A 19520-nucleotide genomic window follows, 5' to 3' on the forward strand; every position below is an offset into this window, starting at 1 on the left:
AGCTTCAGTTGCATTAAAATAACTCTGATGATGCAAAGATCTCTCTGCAGGCTTCAGCTGAGGGATTTGCCAATGTTTTGGCTGTAAATCACATTGCTGGGGGTAGAGGTGGGAGATGTATGTCATAATTTTTACAGGAAATGTAAAAGATTTCCTGTGTGCTGTTTGGAAAATTTGCTGCCCAGAGCCTAGATTAAGTTTTCTAGCCATTTAGCATCAGAAACCCTTCTGTGGGCAAAGGAGTTCAAAGAATTCCTTCTTCATCGCTTTTTCATTACAACAACCTTGTTGCCTGTTCATGTCACTTAGGGTGTCAAGGCTATTTAGTCACAAATGCCATTGGTCTCATATTAAAAGATCCAGGGTGGACAGGGACATATGCATGATTCCTCTGAGAAATGAAGATCCCACCTTATGACAAACATGCAATCTTAACGTCAGGGAAAATTACCTGGTTTCGTAGTAGGAGTAGAATGGAAAACTTCTCTAGATACTTTTATTGATATGTTTTAATGGGATGAGCCAACAAAACATTGGCTTTTGCTGGTCACCCATGCAGCTCATTAGAGAATAAGTGTAGTTAACTTGGCTGGAGGTCATAAGATTAGGTTAAATTGCCATAAGTTATTGCATAAGCTGAGAATGTGCATTTCCACATCAAATGAATGCAGAAAGTGTTAATTGCCTTTGTCCCAGACAAGCTCAGGTATTTAGGCTTGTGAATATGACTGCTGCACATTCTTTTCCTGTGAGGCATACAAAAAAGAATTCAAATGAAACCAAAATAATTCTGGGGAGGACAGCACAGTTATTTGATCAGTGGTTTGATTCTCTATGTGGCCTCTGAAGTACCCATTAGATTCAAGACAGAAAACCATAAGGTAGATTTCATTTTTGTGGTTAAGTGCTGTCTTGAATCATAACTGCAGGCATTTTTGGTTTTATATGCATTTTTTATTTCCAGATGTAAAAATGCAGACTATTCACTTGGTGTGTAATTTATATTTTCTTGGTAGTGTATTTCTGTTTTTTGAAGTTGCTTCTAGTTCCTACAAGTCTTCAAAAATAAAGGAAAGAGGAGGAAAGGCAAATTTTTCTTGTAAATAGAGCTCACCCGGTGTTATTGTTAAAACACAACTTAAAGGTAGTAATTGAGAGAGCTGATGTTTTCTGTTAACCTGTGGAAAAGGTTTTACATAAACACTTCAGTTTCTGAAGACAACAATTATGAAGACCATATTGGGATGGTTTCAGAAGATGGTGCTTATGGTGATGATAGCGGAAGACTGGTTTATACACACTTGAGAGGAACCTTCTCAGTTATGCCAGCTTTGAAGAGCCCAGGTTTCATCCCATGTAGAACTCAAACTAAAAATTATGGGGATTTGCATTTATAGGAAAGCAGGCATTGATACCTGACAGGCTCAGGATACTATGGTTGAAAGATAGGTTTTAAAGATAGAATAAAACTTACTAGGAAATTCAGTGGTAGGTTTGCTTGACATGTTCTGGAGACATTTTCATTGCTTGTAGGTTGCTTCTGCCACAAATTTGCTTCTAGTATTTTCTGTGGCTTCATAAATGTTACATATGCTTCTGTGGCTCTTGCTTCTGCTGTCTTCAGTGCCTTTGAGTCTCACACTAATTGCTCCCTAGCAAGCTTTCATGAGGTGTAGAAATCACTGTTGGAAGGGCTGAATTTGGTTGCCATTTTTTGTCTTTTTTTTTTTTAATCCAGATGAAAATTTTAATATTGAGAGATGACAGGGTTTTTTTCTAAAACAAAAAGGGATCAGATCATGTTCTTTCTACAGTTCTTCATGCTCATCTAGACTCATATCCTGAAGTCCATTTCCAAAACATTTTATACCTTTATTGCCTAATTAGCATCCATTTCTCTCCTGAGTTTTCTGATTCAAAGGAAACAAACCCCCTGTGGTTTTGAGAGTTTTATGGCAGTCTGATTATCAGAAGGAAACAAATGCTTTGAAAGACATCTGGTTTCTCTTCCCCCTTCCCCCCCAGCTTTCCCTCCCCTTTGTTTTTCTTCCCCTCCAGAAATTCCTTGAATTTTGGTTTTGTTCCCTAGGGAGTTAATATATTTCATTTCCATTAAGTATGTTGTTTAAGCATTGTGTTCACTTCAACTATTTGACAGGCTTTTTCAGCTGTACAGAAATGTGGTGTTGAATAGATGCCTTTGGTTGAATCTCCAGAAAGGTTTTGTTATCTCACTTCTTTGCATTCATGGTTATTTTGAAAACAAACTGTTTCAGTAAATTAGCAAGTGAAGGCCTATAGGAATAATTAAACATTCTGTTCTATATGGAATATTGTGTGCTAGAGTTCTTTTGCATTGAGTTAATGTGAGGTGCTGCTTTTAATGAGGTCAGTGCATTATTGATTTGTTGGGTCTTGTTTTCTTTTATGACACATTACTTCTCATAAGATCTGATAGGGACTTTATGTTAGTAGGCACATTTTACAGAACTTAGATTAAGCCTTAGCTTTTACCTTTAGTTTGATTGTAATACTGCCTAGTGATTTTTAGGTGTGGATTGCAGTGGTTCAGGTCTAATCATGACAGAATGGAAAAATAAATAGATGTGTTTTGAGGGTTAAATACTAAAATGAAAGTTGGTATTCAGTTAATTAAAAATGCTTAATTGCTACCCGGAAAGTTCATAAAATTGATTAAACTTCTCCCCAGTATGGCATGGCATGGGAAATCTGGGCTGCAGCTTGTGTGGGAGGATTTGTAAGAAGTCTTTGGGAAGAAGAGTTGGATCTGGCTATAACTTGGTATCCATAAAACAACTTTTTGCTTTATCCTCACTGTTCCAGCTCTCTCCTGAGGCACGTGTGTGACATGTAGCCATTGTCTTAGCTGCATTTGCCTGTTCACTTCTGTTCCAGTTTGGAAAATGGAACTTCTGGGGGTAAGGCAAGTACCAGAGTGGCCGTAGGGACGCTGTGGTCAGGAGCAGGTGACTGAAGAAATGTCCATGCAGATTTTATGGTGGTTTCCCGGACAGTGAGGTGTGCCAGCTGCAGGGTGCCAACTTCTAACTCCAGCAGAAGTTGCAGAAAGTTGCCACTTGCAGCAGGTTGATTTTAACAGCTCGTGGTAGATTTTGGAGCCCATGATGTTCCCATAGATTTCCTGAAGGGAGTTAACTGGGAGGTAGCTGTTAGGGTTTTTTGCTTTAATTTTGATAATTTTTTTTTTAAATGCCATTTAGGACCTTTGCACTAAAATAGTTTCTAGAAAATTAAAATTTAATTTCTGATAATATGTAGGGGGCTAGAATATAAGAAAATAAAGATAGTGTAGAAAGTAATCTGACCCTTAAGGAGTTGCAGCTGGGCCAATTATCAAAGATTAGGAGCAGGCCTGACTTTAACAGGCCACAGCTGTAACCAATGAGAAGAAAAGTGCTATAGAAGAGTGGGGTGGCTGGGTGAGAAGGGAACCGGAGTCAGTTGGCTGCTGTGAGAAGAAGAAAGAGGCAGTGCTCTGAGGAGATGTCCATGAGAAACCACCAAGAAGGTATGAAACTTTTGTGATAAGGAGACAACAGTGTGGAACCCCTGCAAGAAGTTGACAACAATTATATTTCAGACTAAAATACAGTTTGTATAAAGAGCAGTGCACATATTTTTTCCCAGTACAGCAGAGGGGCAAGCAAACTGGTAGAGAGTAGGTCCTGAAGCCCTCAGGTGTTTCTGGGGGGTATGGGAAGGGTAACAGAAAGGTCAGAGCATTGTGGAAGCTGAGATTTCATTATGAACAGTAGAAAAAGTGCAGACTGCATTTTGTTACTATAAAGATCCACTTCTTTTGGTCTTTATTTGTGTGAAACAGAGATGGTGTTTAAAGAAAATTACTCAAATTGATAAATCTTGCTGGGTTCAGACCCTGCAAAATTATTTTGATTACAGTTCTTGGATAGTGGGGTGGTAAAATGAATGTTTAGCAAAAGCAAACCCAGAGGAAAATTTTTTTTCTCACAAAATACAGCATTTTCAGCTTGAATCCCAGCATGTAAAGATGGTTTGAATACAATCATGAGGGGGAAGATTTTGTGGTTTGACAACATATTTTCCAACAAGGCTTTGCTGAACAGTTTCAGAGGTGCATCTTTGTCTGCAGCACCATTGTTCCACAAAAGCCTCCTGTTTTCACCTCAGTTGGCTGAACACAGAGAATCATAACCTGGAATGAAAGTCACCAGATGCCATGAGACAGCTGGAAGATGAATGAGTTATGTATAGTTTATGCAAGCTGAACATATCTCTCAGAATAATACATTGCTTGTTGCTCAGGAGGAACAATGTACACTCTTCAGCAAGGCAGAATTTCAGTGAAGGTACATTTCCAGCTGAGACCACGTGGTGAAGCAAATTCTGAGGCAGAAGCCAGTGTCTCCCTTGGAGAGGGGAAGCAAATGGAAATCTTGCTTATACCAATTTTTGCCTTGCAATATCCCAATTTGGTCTTCTAAGACCATCTATTTTTGCTTGCAGCTCCTGTGAATAAGATGGAAGTGCAATACTTTGCACTGTGTTTGGGACATGAGGGCTGTGATCATGCAGCAGGGCAGAATAGGAAGCTATTGGGTTTTTCAGAGCTGTAAATGAAATGACATTAGCATCTTGGTTTCAAGTTGGTCTGTGATTTCAAACAAGGTGAGATGTTGCTAACTCAGACAGTTTTCTCTGTGTGTGCTGGATGAACACAAGCACAAAATATCATCTTCATAAAGTTCTTCAGCTTTGGAAAAGAGATTTTTTTAGAATTTATGTTTCCTGTTCAGACACAAAAAAAAAGTTGCGCATCTCTAGGCAGTGGCAGGTTTGAAAATGTTTATCTGAAATACTGTAGAGTGGTATTTTTTTTTTCTAGTGGGGAATTAGGGTTCCTTCAGGGTGGAGAACTTCTTGATGCTTTTCCATGCAGATTTTTTCAAATGTTTGTTGTCCTGATTCTACAGGAAACATATCCTTCTGACAGCTGCTACTCCAGCATCATTGCTTCTCTTTAATGCAATGTAATATGATGTCATTCTAAAATGTGCTTATTGAATGTATCAGGAGGTATTAATACCACTTGCACCAAGGCAACCACCTGAAACAGTGTTACTGAGGCCATTGGCATATACCTTCTAAACCAGGAAAGTGGGGAATAATAAAGGTAAAAAGAGAGAAATATGATAGAAAGCTAAACTAAAATGAAAGGGGAGATAAAGAAAGGGGTGGAGAACATAAAAAATAAAATATTTTTCTGTGCCTTTGTGCCTAACATTTTGCGAACCGTGGAACCGCCCTGGTATTTCCTTATCTTTTGTCATCAAGGAGAGCTGGCCAAAATTTCCTTTTCTGTGGGAAAATTTTCTCACCAGGGTAATGGGGTTTTTTGGTGCCGTGGGATTTTTTTTTCCCCTTGTGTAGCAGGGGAATGGTATGCAGATGACATTTTTACTTTATTACTGTTATTATTTCAAACCAAATTTTCAGGCAAAGTTCATACTTGTACATATTAGTTCAGTTGTACGCTTTACTTAAGACTTAACTACAAACTTCCTTCTCTAGATTACTTAGAATCAAATTAGTTGTTTTCTCCACTTAAATTTAAGAAATCTAATGATATATGAAAGGCTTAATTTGATCTAAATTATTTTTTTTTTCAAAGCACCACTACTTTCAAAGTTCATTCCTTCATGCTGATTATTTTCTCTTGCTGTTCACATTCTAGTCTTTAGTATAGCCTTTATGTTGGTACATCCTTTCTGTCTTCTTGCATTATATATTTTTTAAATAATTATTTTTTCATCCTAAACTGCTGCTCTGTGAATTTGACTAGTATGAGCTACAACAGTAATAATAAAAATAAATATTAATAATAAATAGTAATAAAAATAATAAAAAAATAGTAATAAAAGATAAAACGCATGTTTAACAAAAGCAAACACAGAGGAAAACTTTTTTTCTTAAAAAATACGGAGTTTTCAGCTTGAATCCCAGCATGTGGAGATGGTTTGAATATAATCACGAGGGGGAGGATTTTGTGGTTTGACAACATATTTTCCAACAAGGAAAAGGTATCTTGTCTGCTATGAGCAATTGATTATAAAGAAACTTCTCATTTCCATTCCTCATGAAAAATGAGGAAGGGCAAGTACACAAATACATGGAGTAAGTTAAAGAAAAGCTGCTGCTGTTTGCTTTGCTTCACTACAAAACACCAGAAAATATAGACTTAAGTTTCCTGGTTGTACAGCGAAACTGCTTGTAAGAAATAGCCTCATAAATTTTGGTCAAGATCTGACTAATGAGCTGATAAGCATTTGATGTGCTCTGTTTGCTTTTTCTGACCTTTTTCTTGTTTTTTCTTGTTTTTTTTTTTCACCGATGAGGGAGTAATACTGAGTGATGTGGAGTGCTGTTATTTCTTCTGAAGGTTTAAGTCACCTTTTTGCAGACTAACAGAACACATCACAGCCAATGTGGGAGCTGTGGGCTCTGCTTCCAGCCCTGCTTCCATGGCCCTGTCTTGTGGCTGATCTGGGTTTTGATTTGTCCGTGGCATGTACATTCAGAGGTACAGGTGAGTGCACATGCAGCCCTGCTAAGAGTGAAGCTGAGCAAGTCCTGTTTGATGTCATTTGCCACAAAGCTGATTAGTCTGGCAATGTTTTTCATAAGGCAAGGCACAAGGTGATACCTGTATTATTTTTTTGTTTTTTGAAAGTTGTTAATTTAAACATGTAAACAAAAATAAAGAGGCATCATTACCTGTTTTCTGGATGACTGTGCTCAGCAAGTTGTTGGGAAATTCAGAAAGACAAGTATTTCAAGAGACTTACTACTTGGCATAATCCTTACATGAGGGAAAACTTCTGTTTTGCAATAGCAATTGGTGTTTCTTATGAATGAACTTCAATAAATCTAAAACCAAAGAGGAAGAAAGTGAAAGTGGATATGACCTACCCAAACTCATGCCCTGCATCCAATGTGCTCTCCTTTATAATGCAGTTTCTATGTTTAATACGGGCTAAGGAGCACTTTGGATAGTAGGAATGAGGACAGGTTCCTCTTTATAGTTCAGTAGTCTTATGCTGCAGGTAAAAAAACTTACCAAAACTTTCCTTTTTTCTTGTGGGAAGCAAGAAATCTGTGGAGAAAGGGAAACACTATACCCAGCTTTGAAAAAGGTAGGAAGGAGGACCCTGGGGACCACCGACCCATCAGCCTCACCCCTGTGCCTGTTTAGACCATGGAACAGCTCCTCCAAAAAGCTCTGCTAAGGAACTTAGTGAACAGGGACATGATTTGGAACTGCCAAGGATAAGTCCTACCTGACTCAACCTATTGGATTTCTGTTACAGAGCGACTGCATCAGTGGACAGGGGAAGGAATGTCTCTTATCTGGCCTTCTGTAAAGCCTTTAATACAGTGCCCCACAACATCTTCTGTCTAAACTGAAGAGAGAGAGATTTGATGCGTGGAATTGTTTGGTGGATAGGGAATTGGTTAGACAGTTGCATGGAGAGGGTAGTGCTCATAGTGGATGTCCAGAGGGAGATTAGAGACAAGTGATATCCCTTAGGGATTCTTGCTTGGAAAAGTTATGTTTAATGTCTTTTTCAGTGACACAAAGGGATTGAGAGCACCCTCAGCAAATCTGGAGATGACACCATGCTGAGTGGTGCAGTTAACACATCTAAAGCATGGAATGCCTTCCAGGGGGACCTGGACAAGCTTGAGAAGTGGGCCCATGGGAATCTCAGGAGGTTTAACAAGGACAAATACCAGGTGCTGCACCTTGGGTTGGGGCAACTCCCCACTATTAATATAAGATAAGAAATGAAATCAGCCCTGCTGAGAAGGGCTTTGGGGTGCTGGTGGGTGAGAGGCTGGGCATGACCCAGCCATGGGCACTCCCAGCCCAGAGAGCCAAACGTGCCCTGGGCTGCATCCAGAGCAGCGTGGGCAGCAGGGACAGGGAGGGGATTCTGCCCCTCTGCTCTGCTCTGAGCCCACCTGCAGGGCTGCATCAGCTCTGGGGTCCCAGCACAGCAAGGACATGGACCTGGAGCAGGTTCAAAGAAGGAACACAAAAATGAGGAGTGACTGGAACACCTCTCCTATGAAGACAGGCTTAGAGAGTTGAGGTTATTCAGCCTGGGAAGAGAAGGCTCTAGGTTTCAATATTTAAAGGAAGGTTATAAGAAAGATAAGGACAAACTTTTTAGAAGGCACTCTGTTGTGATAGGAAAAGAGGTAATAGTTTTAAATAAAAACCATTACCTCAGCTAGATTTAGATTAGATGTAAGGAAGAAATTCTTTGCTGTGAGGATGGTGAGGCATTAGGACAGCTTTTTCAGTGAGATGATGGATGCTTCATCCCTGGGAACATTCAGGGTCGGGTTGGATGGGGCACTGAGCAACCTGATCTAGATGGGTATGTCACTGTTCACTGCAGGGAGGTTGGACTAAGGTTATATTTAAGGTCCCTTTCAACCCAAACCATTCTATGATCCCATGTTATTATTATGAGAAAAAAATCTTTTCACCTGGGAATTGACACAGGAATTTCAAATGTAGCCATCAAATAAAGTGTTAAATTTCTTGCTTATTGTATTTGAGTGAGATTTTGTCAGTGTTCAAAAAATTGCAGTTGGAAATCAGTAACTGTGTTTCCATTGGCAACTGAAACTTCTGAATTTTACATTACTTCAAACTCCTAAGCAGATGTTTCTTCAGGTTTGGGAACATGATGGCCACAGTAACTGGGATGAAATTTCTGTTTAAATAGAAACCAAAAAAAAAGCTTTGGTCTTGTACGATGTTTTGTAAATTTTTGAAGCAATGTAGAAATCTGATTTTTCAATAGTAAAGTTTGAGAAAAGTCTTTCTTTTTCTTATATAAGAAATTTTTAATGTGTCAAATCTTGGAGTACTTCGCAAAGAGCTCTTTGCCATTGCTTCAGTTCTATACCTAAAGATAGTAGTGTGTGGTTAGTGAGAGTTGTAGTGGCTTTAGTGCTGAGTCACATAGTAAGTCACAAGCAAGTCATAGTAGGGTGGGGATGAAATCTTGACTTTCAGTCCAGTTCTCTCACTGACCACACTGTAAACCAAAAAAAGGGTAAATTAGCAAATGTCAGGAGTAATGCAAGACCTGATAGGAATGCATATGGAACTATAAATCACTTTTGCTACTCTTTCTGCTGTGTGATGGGAAAGAGGAATGTGGCCTGTATGGAAATGCCTCTAGCAGACAATTAAGAGAAAAGGATTGTGTGCTAGAAAGGAAGTATGGTTATTAATAGTTAGAGATGACATTGTTCTGTAGTCTTTCAATGCCTGATAGTGGGAGTATGTAATCTCAGCAGTGGTTTACTGATGTTTTGTGCCCCTCTGCTTGAAAACATATGGTACATTTCAGCCTTAGCTCTGAATTTCCTTTAATTGTTTTCTGTTGCTGCCTAAATACTTTGAAATGTAGGGTGTGGAGAAAGAGGAGGTTGATGCAAACTCTTTGTGAAATTTTTAGTAGCTGCTCGAGACATCGATCAGGCAGAGTGAAACCCAGACACGGGGTTGAACTTGACAGGTTTTTAGGTGAGTGATGGTGGAGTGAAATATGTCTAGGAGACATAAGTGGGGAAAAAGTGTGTGGATGCAGACCCCAAGGAATGGTGGTTCAGCTACTTGCCCTGGCCTCTTGTCAGGGGTGCTGTAAGTGCTGTGCCTGCTGGTTGATCTCTGAATCAGAATCAGTATTTTGGGATGCTTTAAATGAGATCAGGTCTTCCAAAACAATGTTTTTAGCATGTTACTGGGATGAGATGTCAAAATGCTAACTAATTAATTACTTCTTAAAAATCTTGTCAACTGACTATAAAGTGATATGATGGGCAGCAAGAACTTTATAACATGGAAAATTGTTACTCTTTTTCCTGCTCGAAACTAAAGCTCTGAAAAAGTATTACCCTTTTTGCATCAGCTTGCTGTCACTTAAAAAAAAAGATAAATATGGTTGCCAAATGAGCTCCAAGAAATTTCCATTTATCAACTCAATCAGCTGTAGTCTGTGGTATACTCTGTCATTTGTATGCTGGTTTTATTTCTAAAGTAACTGATGACTGTGTCTGTTTGTCAAGAAACATTCCTTCCGAAGTGGAAAAAAAATGTCAACCATGTAGAAGAAGTACACACCTTAATTCATACTTGTGACATTCGTAATCTGATTTCTCCTTCCTTCGTGAAGGAAGTGCAGATTTCAGATTCTTTTCAGCGCTCAATGTTTATTTGTGTTAAATCTTCATAAGGTGGACACTGGAGTACCTTTCCCCCCCACCACCACCTCTGGCTTGTCAGATATTTATCAGTGCCAGGTGTTTAAAATTCAGTTTTCAAAGAAAGCAGATGTTAACTGCAGCAGTGATAACTTTCTCTGTGGTATCCATGGTGGGGCTGTGCAGCTCTGCTATCCACCCTTCTGTTTAGTACAAAATCCTCATTCCACATCTCCGAACGCCTGCCCGAACACCTCCGCGCCCATGTGTGTGTGCTGAATCACCCTCCTCCAGTGAGGTGTGTGAAAGAACTATTAACAACAACACCAGCAACAAGCGCTGCCAAATGCAGTGCTGGGAGTGTTTCAGCTGCACTGACCAGCTTGGTGTCTGCGTGGCAGGAGGATGGGGAGGGCCATGAGGAAGCCTGGCACTGATGCAGGGGTTCAGGTGGACTCCAAGGCAGCCATCTCCAAACCAGCTCATCAGTCCATGGTGCTGGGAAAGCTTCTTGACGGCATGGGATAAGCCCGTGTAGGGCAGGAAGGATTGGATCTGGTACTAGGATGCTGCTCCTGTTAAGAAATAAAAGATGCCTGGCTCTTGAAGGAAGCAAACTTCCAAATGCTCTCTTACAAAGAATGAAGCACTAAATAACTGTCTGAAAATCAGGGGCTACATGAATTGAGGATCTGCGGCTCTGTTTCATGTCCTGTGCATGAAGAAGCTGAATTTCACCTGTATCAAGTTGTTAACCTGTGTGAGCAAAACAAAAAAACCTTATGTATACAAATAAAAAAAGGGGGGGGGGGTGGAGGAGGAAAGCAAGCTCTGTCAAAACTTTGTTTCAAGAACAAGATGTCTTTACTTCTTTTATTACTCATTAGGCTTCAAGGGAGTTTCACCTGTAAGTGGATTACTGTCATTCCAGTTCTGTGTAGTGTGGTGACTTGGCATTGGAGTATTTAGCATACTTTGCTTGCAGTGTGTTTTGTATAAACTGTTCAGGGTGTAAAGCATATCACTTGAATTTTTATTTTTTTCCTTTGACTTTGATTGGAATGCAACTAACTGGTGGGAAAGTTAAGGCTTGTCTAAACAAGGAAATAGCCCTGGCTAGTTCTTCCATACTGGCTTTCCAAACCTATACTTTCATTTCAGTATGAACGCCTCTGAGTGTATTAGCTCTAGTAGCAAGGCTTGTCTGCCAACATGCTGTACTTTAGCCTTTCTCCATTCCAGGTTGCCTTATTTGGTAGCAGTGACATCCCAGAAACACACCTGCAGTTTACAACCTGACATTCACTCTCTTATCAATAAAAGGCTCATTTGGTACACATTGTTGCTGTGATATATGTTTGTAATGTCATAGTGAAGGTTATGCTGTAGTACGGTTAGAGATATGAGCCTGGGAGGCATTTTGAGTCATTGAAGACAGTTGGTCCTTTCCTATGTTAAACACCTTAAAGGTTGTCAGCTCTGAAGTCCTGTTTAAAAAACCCATCAACCCACATTAATTTCTCCTGTGTGTTTTCCTTAATCCAGTTGCTTCTGTTGTGAAGAAAATGTGGAGCTCAGTGCTGCAAGAGGTGGCAGGCAATGGGGTGGGCTGAGCAGAGGTGCCTTCTGCTGGCCATTTCCCATGGTGGTGGGCAGTGTCAGGACCTGAATAACAAGTTTTGGGGAACATTCTTCCAATACATACCTTGATCTTAGAGATCCATAACCAGCTGCAGTCACTGCAGATGGAATTGGGGTTTGGGAGACAGATGGACCTTTTTGTCCGAAACCAGAATGATTCTTTCCCTAAGGGTGCTTCAAATTGTGGTTTCCATAATGGTTGCAATGGCAAAGGGGAATGTTCCTCCTCTTCCTACAGTTATTGATAGTGGCAGGACCAAGGTAACCGCAAAGTTTGTGCACAAAGTTTCATTCCTGCATTCTCACAGCAGGAGCACCTGCTTTCTGAGAGGAAAGCTGGCAGTGAATCATTAAAGATTTAGTATCTGTAATCATGCATAGAGCTGGAGCAAGGAATCCCTGTGTCAAGGATCACAGTAATTTATTGTTTTACCCAGTGTGGAAAAGCAATGAAGGGCGGGCAGAGGGGAGTGGCAAAGCAATTAATGCAGTTTCTGATCTTTGGCCAACGCAGTGCTCTGTGCACTCTGTTATAGGTGGGATAATTTACTGAACAGGAGCCCTGAGGTCACTCTAAGTCAAATTATGTCTGCAGGATGATTGTTTTAACTGCTATTTTTAGTTTTGGGCCCAAAAAGGGAGGAAAAGAGCAGTTTAGGTATCCTATCCACTCCTCCTGCATTTGGTTCAAGGTTGAAACTGCTGGCCTTCAGAGAAACACAGAGAGCAGTAGGAGCTGGGATCACGCACTACAGATAGGATGCGTGGATATTGGGCACTGAACACCCTGACATTCAAGGCCAAGGTGGTAATGGGGAGTTCCTGGCTCCTAGGCCTGTGGTCAGACCACAGGGTTTGCGTTCATCCCCGTTCCCTCCTGTGCTCTCACCCCTTCTGCCCCAGCCTGCGCCCGCAGCCGGAGCTAACAACCGAAACGTACCTCCGAGGAAGAGCGAGTCACCCAACCCGTTCAGCGAGCTCCTGCTGTGGGCTCCTTCCTTTACCCCACCTCTGAATATAAACAATATGGAGCTGTGTGGTGATGCTGCTGCCAAATGCAGCTCTGAATTCTGCCTTAAACTGATTTGAGCTGACTTGAGTGGACTGTAAAATGCTGTGTCTATAAAAAAATATTTTCTGCTTTGAAAAAATACCAGTTTTTTGTGATAGAAATTGGCCTTACTTAAGGGAATGAGGGTGCTAATAAAGAGGGTTTGTCATGAATGCAGAGTTGAAAGCTGTGTCTCCTTCAAGATGACTAAATGTCTTGATAAATGCAGTACTAAGGAAAAATGCCTGTTAAATGTGGTCTACTCAAATGACTTTCAGAATTCTGTAGCCAAAAAAATGCATCAGTCGCTCTTAAAATGTCAAGAGCTTTTGTTGCTAGGCACTATAGGTACTTGGTGGTTTTTGTCTTTTGTCTTTTTTTTTTTTTTTTAAAGCCTGGAAACTGAAAACCACTTCTGGCGCCAAATCATGGTCTGGATGATGATGTAACACTCAGTGCAAGTATGCTTCATGGCCTTGCAAGCATAGGGTACCATCTCCTTCATACACTGAAAATAACTGCTTAAAATCCTCCCCAAAACCCACCAAAAATACACCCTTCTCCTACCCAACTCTCCCCTCCAAACTAGAGCTTGAATAGCAGTAGAAATAAGGGATTTGACTGAAAGAGTGGTATTTATATCAGAATAGGAGACAACCTGGAGCACTGTCTTTTATTGGCTGATACATCCAGGAAAAACAAAAAACAACATGTTAATTAAATTGTTTTTCTCCCTGTTGCCAAGTGATTTGAAAGATGTGCCATAACTTGTATGCCTGCGAGATTTCACTGTGTTTTGGCGCATACATAGGGATTCAGAGAAACAGTTAACTAGAGCGATCAGGCTTACCACACAGCATGACTGCACCCTAAAGAAAGCAAATGTATTTAAGCACTTGTTTAAATTAATATTCCTGTCCCACCCAGATAATCATGATAGTGTGGGATTTTTTAAAAATAAAATTGCAGCTCTCTTGCACAAGCTGAATTTAGTGATGTTGTGTTGCATGTAAGTAGTCAAAATAAGATAGTATTTACATGCTCTTATGGGGACACCTCTTTTAATTAGCTTTTACTTTAGATGTTTAAAATTTTTTTTCTGTTTTACACACTCCGCACTCTATGCCCATTCTCAGGTAGGTGACTTTGGGGTTTTTTCCCTACTTAAGGTCAACCTCTTCTTGATCTTTTTTGCATCTTTTGTCTTTTCTCTTTCTTTCCTGTTGCTCATGCTGTTTTGGGGTTTTTTCCTGGTTTAGAAGTACTCTTTTTCTTTGGTTTATTAGGTGTTGAGGAACCTCTGTATTTCCCCACCACCAACACCTCACCAGCGCTCTGTCTTTCTTTTCAAATTCTTGCCAACGTGACATACATTAGGAGCTGATCACAGGTGCAACACAGAACCATGGTCCAATGGTCCAATGCCTCAATTTTAATTTTTTTAGTTGCTCTTTAAAATTGTTATTTTTAAAGGAAGGTGTCCAAATTCTTGTTTCCCCATGGAGTTATCAGCTTCTTTCTTCTTTGTGGTCTGGAGGCTGGTGATAGCAATGAGGAGCCCTGCAGCAATGGCCCTGCTCTTTCCCTCACATTCACCTGCTCTGGCACAGCCTCCCTGCTCCTGGCCTAGGAGCAGCATTGAGGACCAGTGGGGAAAGACTCAGCTCTTTCCTCTCCTCAAGTCCGTGGAGTTGCAGCAGTGAGAGGCAGTTCTGCTCTGCTCAGATGCTGGAAGGAGGGTGTGGACCACAGTCTCATTTTCAGTGTAGAGATGGCATCTTGGCTCCTTCAAAGCATTGGTTGGAGGGAAATGCTTTAACAACAGGAGAGGGAAGGGTTTGTGTCCAGTGGTGCCCCATGGGGACCAGAAAGTCAGGTACAGAGCTGCAAGTGTACAGTATTGTTTGCCTTTTCCCTGAACAGCAGTATTTAAAAGCCTGCTTGTAGATGACCTGTTTCCCACTGGCAGCTCCATCTCTCCCATATTATGACTTCGCAGCACTTTTGGGTGCGGTTCACTTTGAAGTTTGAGGCAAAAATGGAATACTGAAGGGTAATAGCTCTGTCTAGTCACTGTTCTATGTTGTGCATTTAATCTAAGTCTGTACAGCATGTGGAAAACTCAAGCCATGCTAGGAACATTTGAAATGCTCTGCTGTTCCATCACACCCACCACTGGGGGAAAAAACTAGCCCTTCCCACAGTCTCACTAAGACACTTAGAAGTAGAAATAGCATACCAGAAATTAATTACACTTGAATTTTGTGGTTTAGACTTCAGGCTTTATTTTTGTTGTGATTTAAAACCTGTAATTCTGTGATGTGTATTCCAACTTCAGATGCTCAGGGAAATGCAGTGATTGAGTTCTCTTAATAACATGAACAAAAATTAACTGATGATTTCATCCCTGTTAGTTCAAGAGCTTTCTCTAATAATGGTCAGAACCTTATGTTTTCTGCAAAAATGTATTTGATCTGTCCACTGATTAATCCTTGCTTTTGAAATGGGCAGCCTTCTGGTTTTGCTTCTCTTGTGCTGATAGGTAGCACCAGTATTGCCTCTCATGATCCACTTTATTGGTATCAAATTCTCCAGTTTGTCTTAAGTCCCTTATCTTCCCTTGGCATCATAATTCTTTTTCTCTGCTAATTTGTTTCTTTATTAAATTTAAGTGGCCTCCTCATGTTTACAGAGATTGAGAACACGGTGGAAGAAGAGGGTAGTGGATGCAAGTATGAACCTTTTTCTCTTGAGGACATCTTGCCAGTGAATTTTGTCACCTGGAGATAGGTTTGGTGTGCTGTGCTTTTCCAGGATTTTGAGGTCTGGTTGTTTAAATAGAACTATTTTTGTGAAGTGCGATGAGATTCGGATTACAGTATGTCCTTTGAAGCTGCAGTGGCAATGACCATTAGTCTTGTTAAAGTACAGTTACATTGGTGAAAAGAATGGTGTAATGGTTTCTATATTTGAGTGCATTAATCTCTGAAAAATGTTCCCGTTCACATTTCTAATGATAAATTTAATTGCAAGGTTGATAACTTGTCCTTTTTTTCCTACTTATTTCTGTAGTGCTATTTAAAATTCATCTTCCTATTCATTATTCTGGTAGAGTTTAAAATGGCTGCTAGCTATTTTAAGACCTGTGGCTTTGCTGATTAACCATGATGATTAGGGATGGTCAAGAATAATCTGGCAAAGACAGTATTTAGGAGTGCTGATTTGTTTCAATGATACCTTTTTGTGTCAATCTCCAAACCTGATAAAAAGTCTATTGGCTGTGTCATCTGTTGATGCTGTGAGGGTCATTTCCAGGCCCTGGCTGCAGAACAGCTGGTGTTGGGGCAGTAACCTGTGAGATGGCAGGCATGATCAAACTTCTGGCTTGGGAGCTGAGGGAAGGAAGATTTGGAACCCTGTTTTATCCTGCACGTGAGCACTGTAACTAACGGTGTTCTGCCTTCCATGTTATCTCCTCCTGCTTCCGACCCTATTCCTGATGGTCTTGACTCCTGTCAGCAGGGATGTTCTCAGGGGCTGTAAGTGCTATTTATCGGGAGGTTGATGCTTGATAGGTTTAATTGCTGAAACACCTTCAAAATTAATTATGTCATGTGCCAGAAGTTTGGTGGTTGTGCAGCCAAGCAGCCACTGGTGAGCAACTCCTCTGCTTTGTTTTTGTTGCTGTCAGGGTGTAGACGACATCTGTTTTTCTAAATCTGACTCTTCTTCCTTGTTTACCTGCACAATGTGCTCATTTTCAGCCCTGTGGTTGATGTAACTCATTGGTTTGGGAGTTTGCTCTGAGTTGCTGTGGTGACTGGGCAGACCAATCAAACCATATTGCCTTCACTAGTGTTGGTGTCAGTTCATTACCTTGGAGTTACTCATTCTTTCTGCTCTGCTGCTTTCTTCTTGTGCCTTACTTGCCAGTTTCATAGACTCCCTAGTCCCCTGAACACTGACCTGGTGGTTGTTTAGCAAGTAGTTCCTCTTCTTGCAATGGGACTGTAGCCTGTGGCTTCTTCCATGCAGAGGAAACAATGCCTTTTCAGGTCCTTGCTGGTTTAGTACTAAGGGGACACTCAGATATAAATTGAATAAAGTTGGCACATCTAGACCATTTTCCCTATATTGTATGGAAAGAAAAAAGGGGCATTGCATGAAAGGAAAAGCAAATGCCCCTTCTGAGGCTGCATCTCACAGCATGAAGCTCTTCCCTGGGCAAATGTGCAGCAGCCCCCTGGGCACTGCAGGGACCTGGGCATGGGCGAGGCTGCCTGTCCTCCATCCTTCCCAGCTTCCTCCTCTCATCTGCCACCACATGGTGTCCCCCAGGTTTGCCATCATGTTGCACCCCCCTGCAGCAGAGCAGCCCCCACCATGGCACAGCACTTCCAGCCTTGGGGCATAACCTTCACGGTATGAGACACCTGGGATCTTTCAGATGTGGTAACGCAGAGCCCGCAGCCTGCATGGGGAATACCTTGCTCAAATATTTTCCTTGAATTAAGCCATGTCTACAGACTGATAAGAAATACTAGAATCCCAGGGACCTTCAAAACAGAAGGTTGTGGGGATTCTAGGGTTTGTTTTACTTTCTTTATTAGAAGCAGCTGTCATTTTCTTTGTAGATTGTTTTTTTAATGATTTTTAAATGAAGGAATAACTGTATTATGTGTCAAAAAATAATTTTAAAGCATATTAAATTGCTAAAGCAGAGCTTGTCTATACTGTGAAATTCTGATATCAGCACCTTGACTTACAAACTCTTAATGACAGGGCTGTGTGTAGCTTATGAATTAAGTAACTTCATGTACCTTTTCCTTTGGCTTGCAGCTGAAGGAAGCAAGTGCGCAAGAGGGCACATTCTTTTGTTGTTGATAGCATTCCGCCTTAACGAGAAGGAATTTCTTGCCTATTGCCCACTGTTCATGAAGTGGAAAGAGATCACAAGTTGTATAATCTCTGTATATATCATTAGATTTATTCTTTTTTTAACATTTCTCTCATGGGTCAGTCCATCCTGCAGCAGGTGCAGAGAGTGGGTGCTGCTCCTCTATTTTGTGACAGATCGGTGTGAAGTTGAGGAGGGGGTGTGGGAAGTGGAAGGGGAGGGACTCGGGAAGAAACCCCCCCCAAGTGAGGCAGCAGCAGCAGCAGCTCTGAATACAGTTTGGTTTCTGTCTCTCCGGAGCTTTGCTCAGCAACCAAACCCAGACTCCAGGTGCAGTATTCCCTCATCAGTCTGTGAGCACAGAAACGAAGAGTCCCTCCTCTTCTTCCTCCCCTGCCAAGAGTTTCTGGGTGGTGAATGTCAGTAGCTGGAGTTATTTTTAAAGGCATTGAGGTGAGGCTTGTCGTGCAAAGCTAGGAAGAGGGCGTTTGTTTGCTGAGCAGAGCTGACATCAAAGTGGAGATTGCTGCCTACTGGCTCACTGCTGCCTTATGCCAGGTAATCTTTAACATACCCCTCAGTCCCTGCCATCGCAGCCCAGCCTGCTGGGTGCACGAGAAACGAGCAGCGTTTATGATCCAGAAGATTGCTTTTCCAGTTTCATTTATGTGAGCTGGACTTTGACATTTAAAGGCTAGTACTAATCATCTTGCAAAACCTGCTTAGTGCTCTTAACTGAGCAACTGCTTTCTACTTCTCTTTGCAGGATAATATAAATGTTTTTCTGAAAGCGTGCGGAAACATTGGACTGAAAGAAGCTCAGCTTTTTCACCCAGGAGATCTTCAGGATTTGTCCAATCGAGTTACAGTCAAGTGAGTTTTGTGGTTTTGTTTTCTCCTTTCCCTTCTCCCTCTAAGCGCTTTCACGATCTATTTTTTTTTTTTTAATGTTTGTCTATGGAAAATTCTTCTTTTAATCTGGTATGAGCAGTTCTGAATACTGTGGTGAGGGTTTAAGCCTTGTTAAAGCTAGAGGATAAGACTTGCAGAAATGTAATTTAAAAGATGAAGTATTATTATAATAGTAACCTTACAAGCAAACTAATTGTTAATGAATATTTACAGCATTTAATCTGAGATGGAAACTGTTCAGCTTATTTTAGACTTGGAGCAAAATTGTTAAATGATATCAAAAGCATCACTTTTCTTTATGATTTGTGATCACTGATATAAATCTGAAAGGCTGAGGTGGTACTTATACTTATCCAAATGGTTTTGAGGCTTAGGTATAGTGTTCCTGAAGGACTGCTGGTCTTGACAGTCAAGTATTAATCAAATGTCTGTCTCTGAGTGTTACATCCCCTGTCAAGAGATGTATGTGTATGTATGAGTAGAAATCAAGTACTGAATGGCATGTTTATGGAGATGAGAGTTTTCCTGTGAAATAGAAGTGGCTTGGTTCTAAAATATATTTCGTGGATTTTCATATTTCAAGACTGCTCTGTCTCCTAATAAGAATTTATTACTAGTTTCTGAGAGACTAAAGTGAAACTTTACTGTTAAGACAGGTGTTTTAAGATAAATGAGTTGAGGCAAAAATCATCCTAGGGCACATGATTTGTTACA

The 19520-nt window shown here is 40.8% G+C and overlaps 1 protein-coding gene across 12 annotated transcripts in view; it reads left to right on the forward strand.

Moving 5' to 3' along the window:
• The window catches only part of LMO7 (LIM domain 7), a 132069-nt gene that overhangs the window by 39226 nt on the left and 73323 nt on the right, over nt 1-19520 (forward strand). For 10 of the 12 annotated variants that reach the window (XM_054271358.1, XM_054271346.1, XM_054271348.1 and 7 more), the window contains exon 4: nt 18661-18767. In XM_054271358.1, the coding sequence (XP_054127333.1) occupies nt 18661-18767 (107 nt within the window). Of the gene's footprint in view, nt 1-18376; nt 18453-18483; nt 18563-18660; nt 18768-19520 lie in introns of those variants that run through there. The other 2 variants (XM_054271357.1, XM_054271356.1) reach the window with 2 other exon arrangements.

Source organism: Melozone crissalis, unplaced genomic scaffold (genome assembly GCF_028551555.1).
Source record: "Melozone crissalis strain CALT ecotype California unplaced genomic scaffold, PUWL_Pcris_2 ptg000013l_1, whole genome shotgun sequence".
NCBI lineage: Eukaryota > Metazoa > Chordata > Aves > Passeriformes > Passerellidae > Melozone > Melozone crissalis.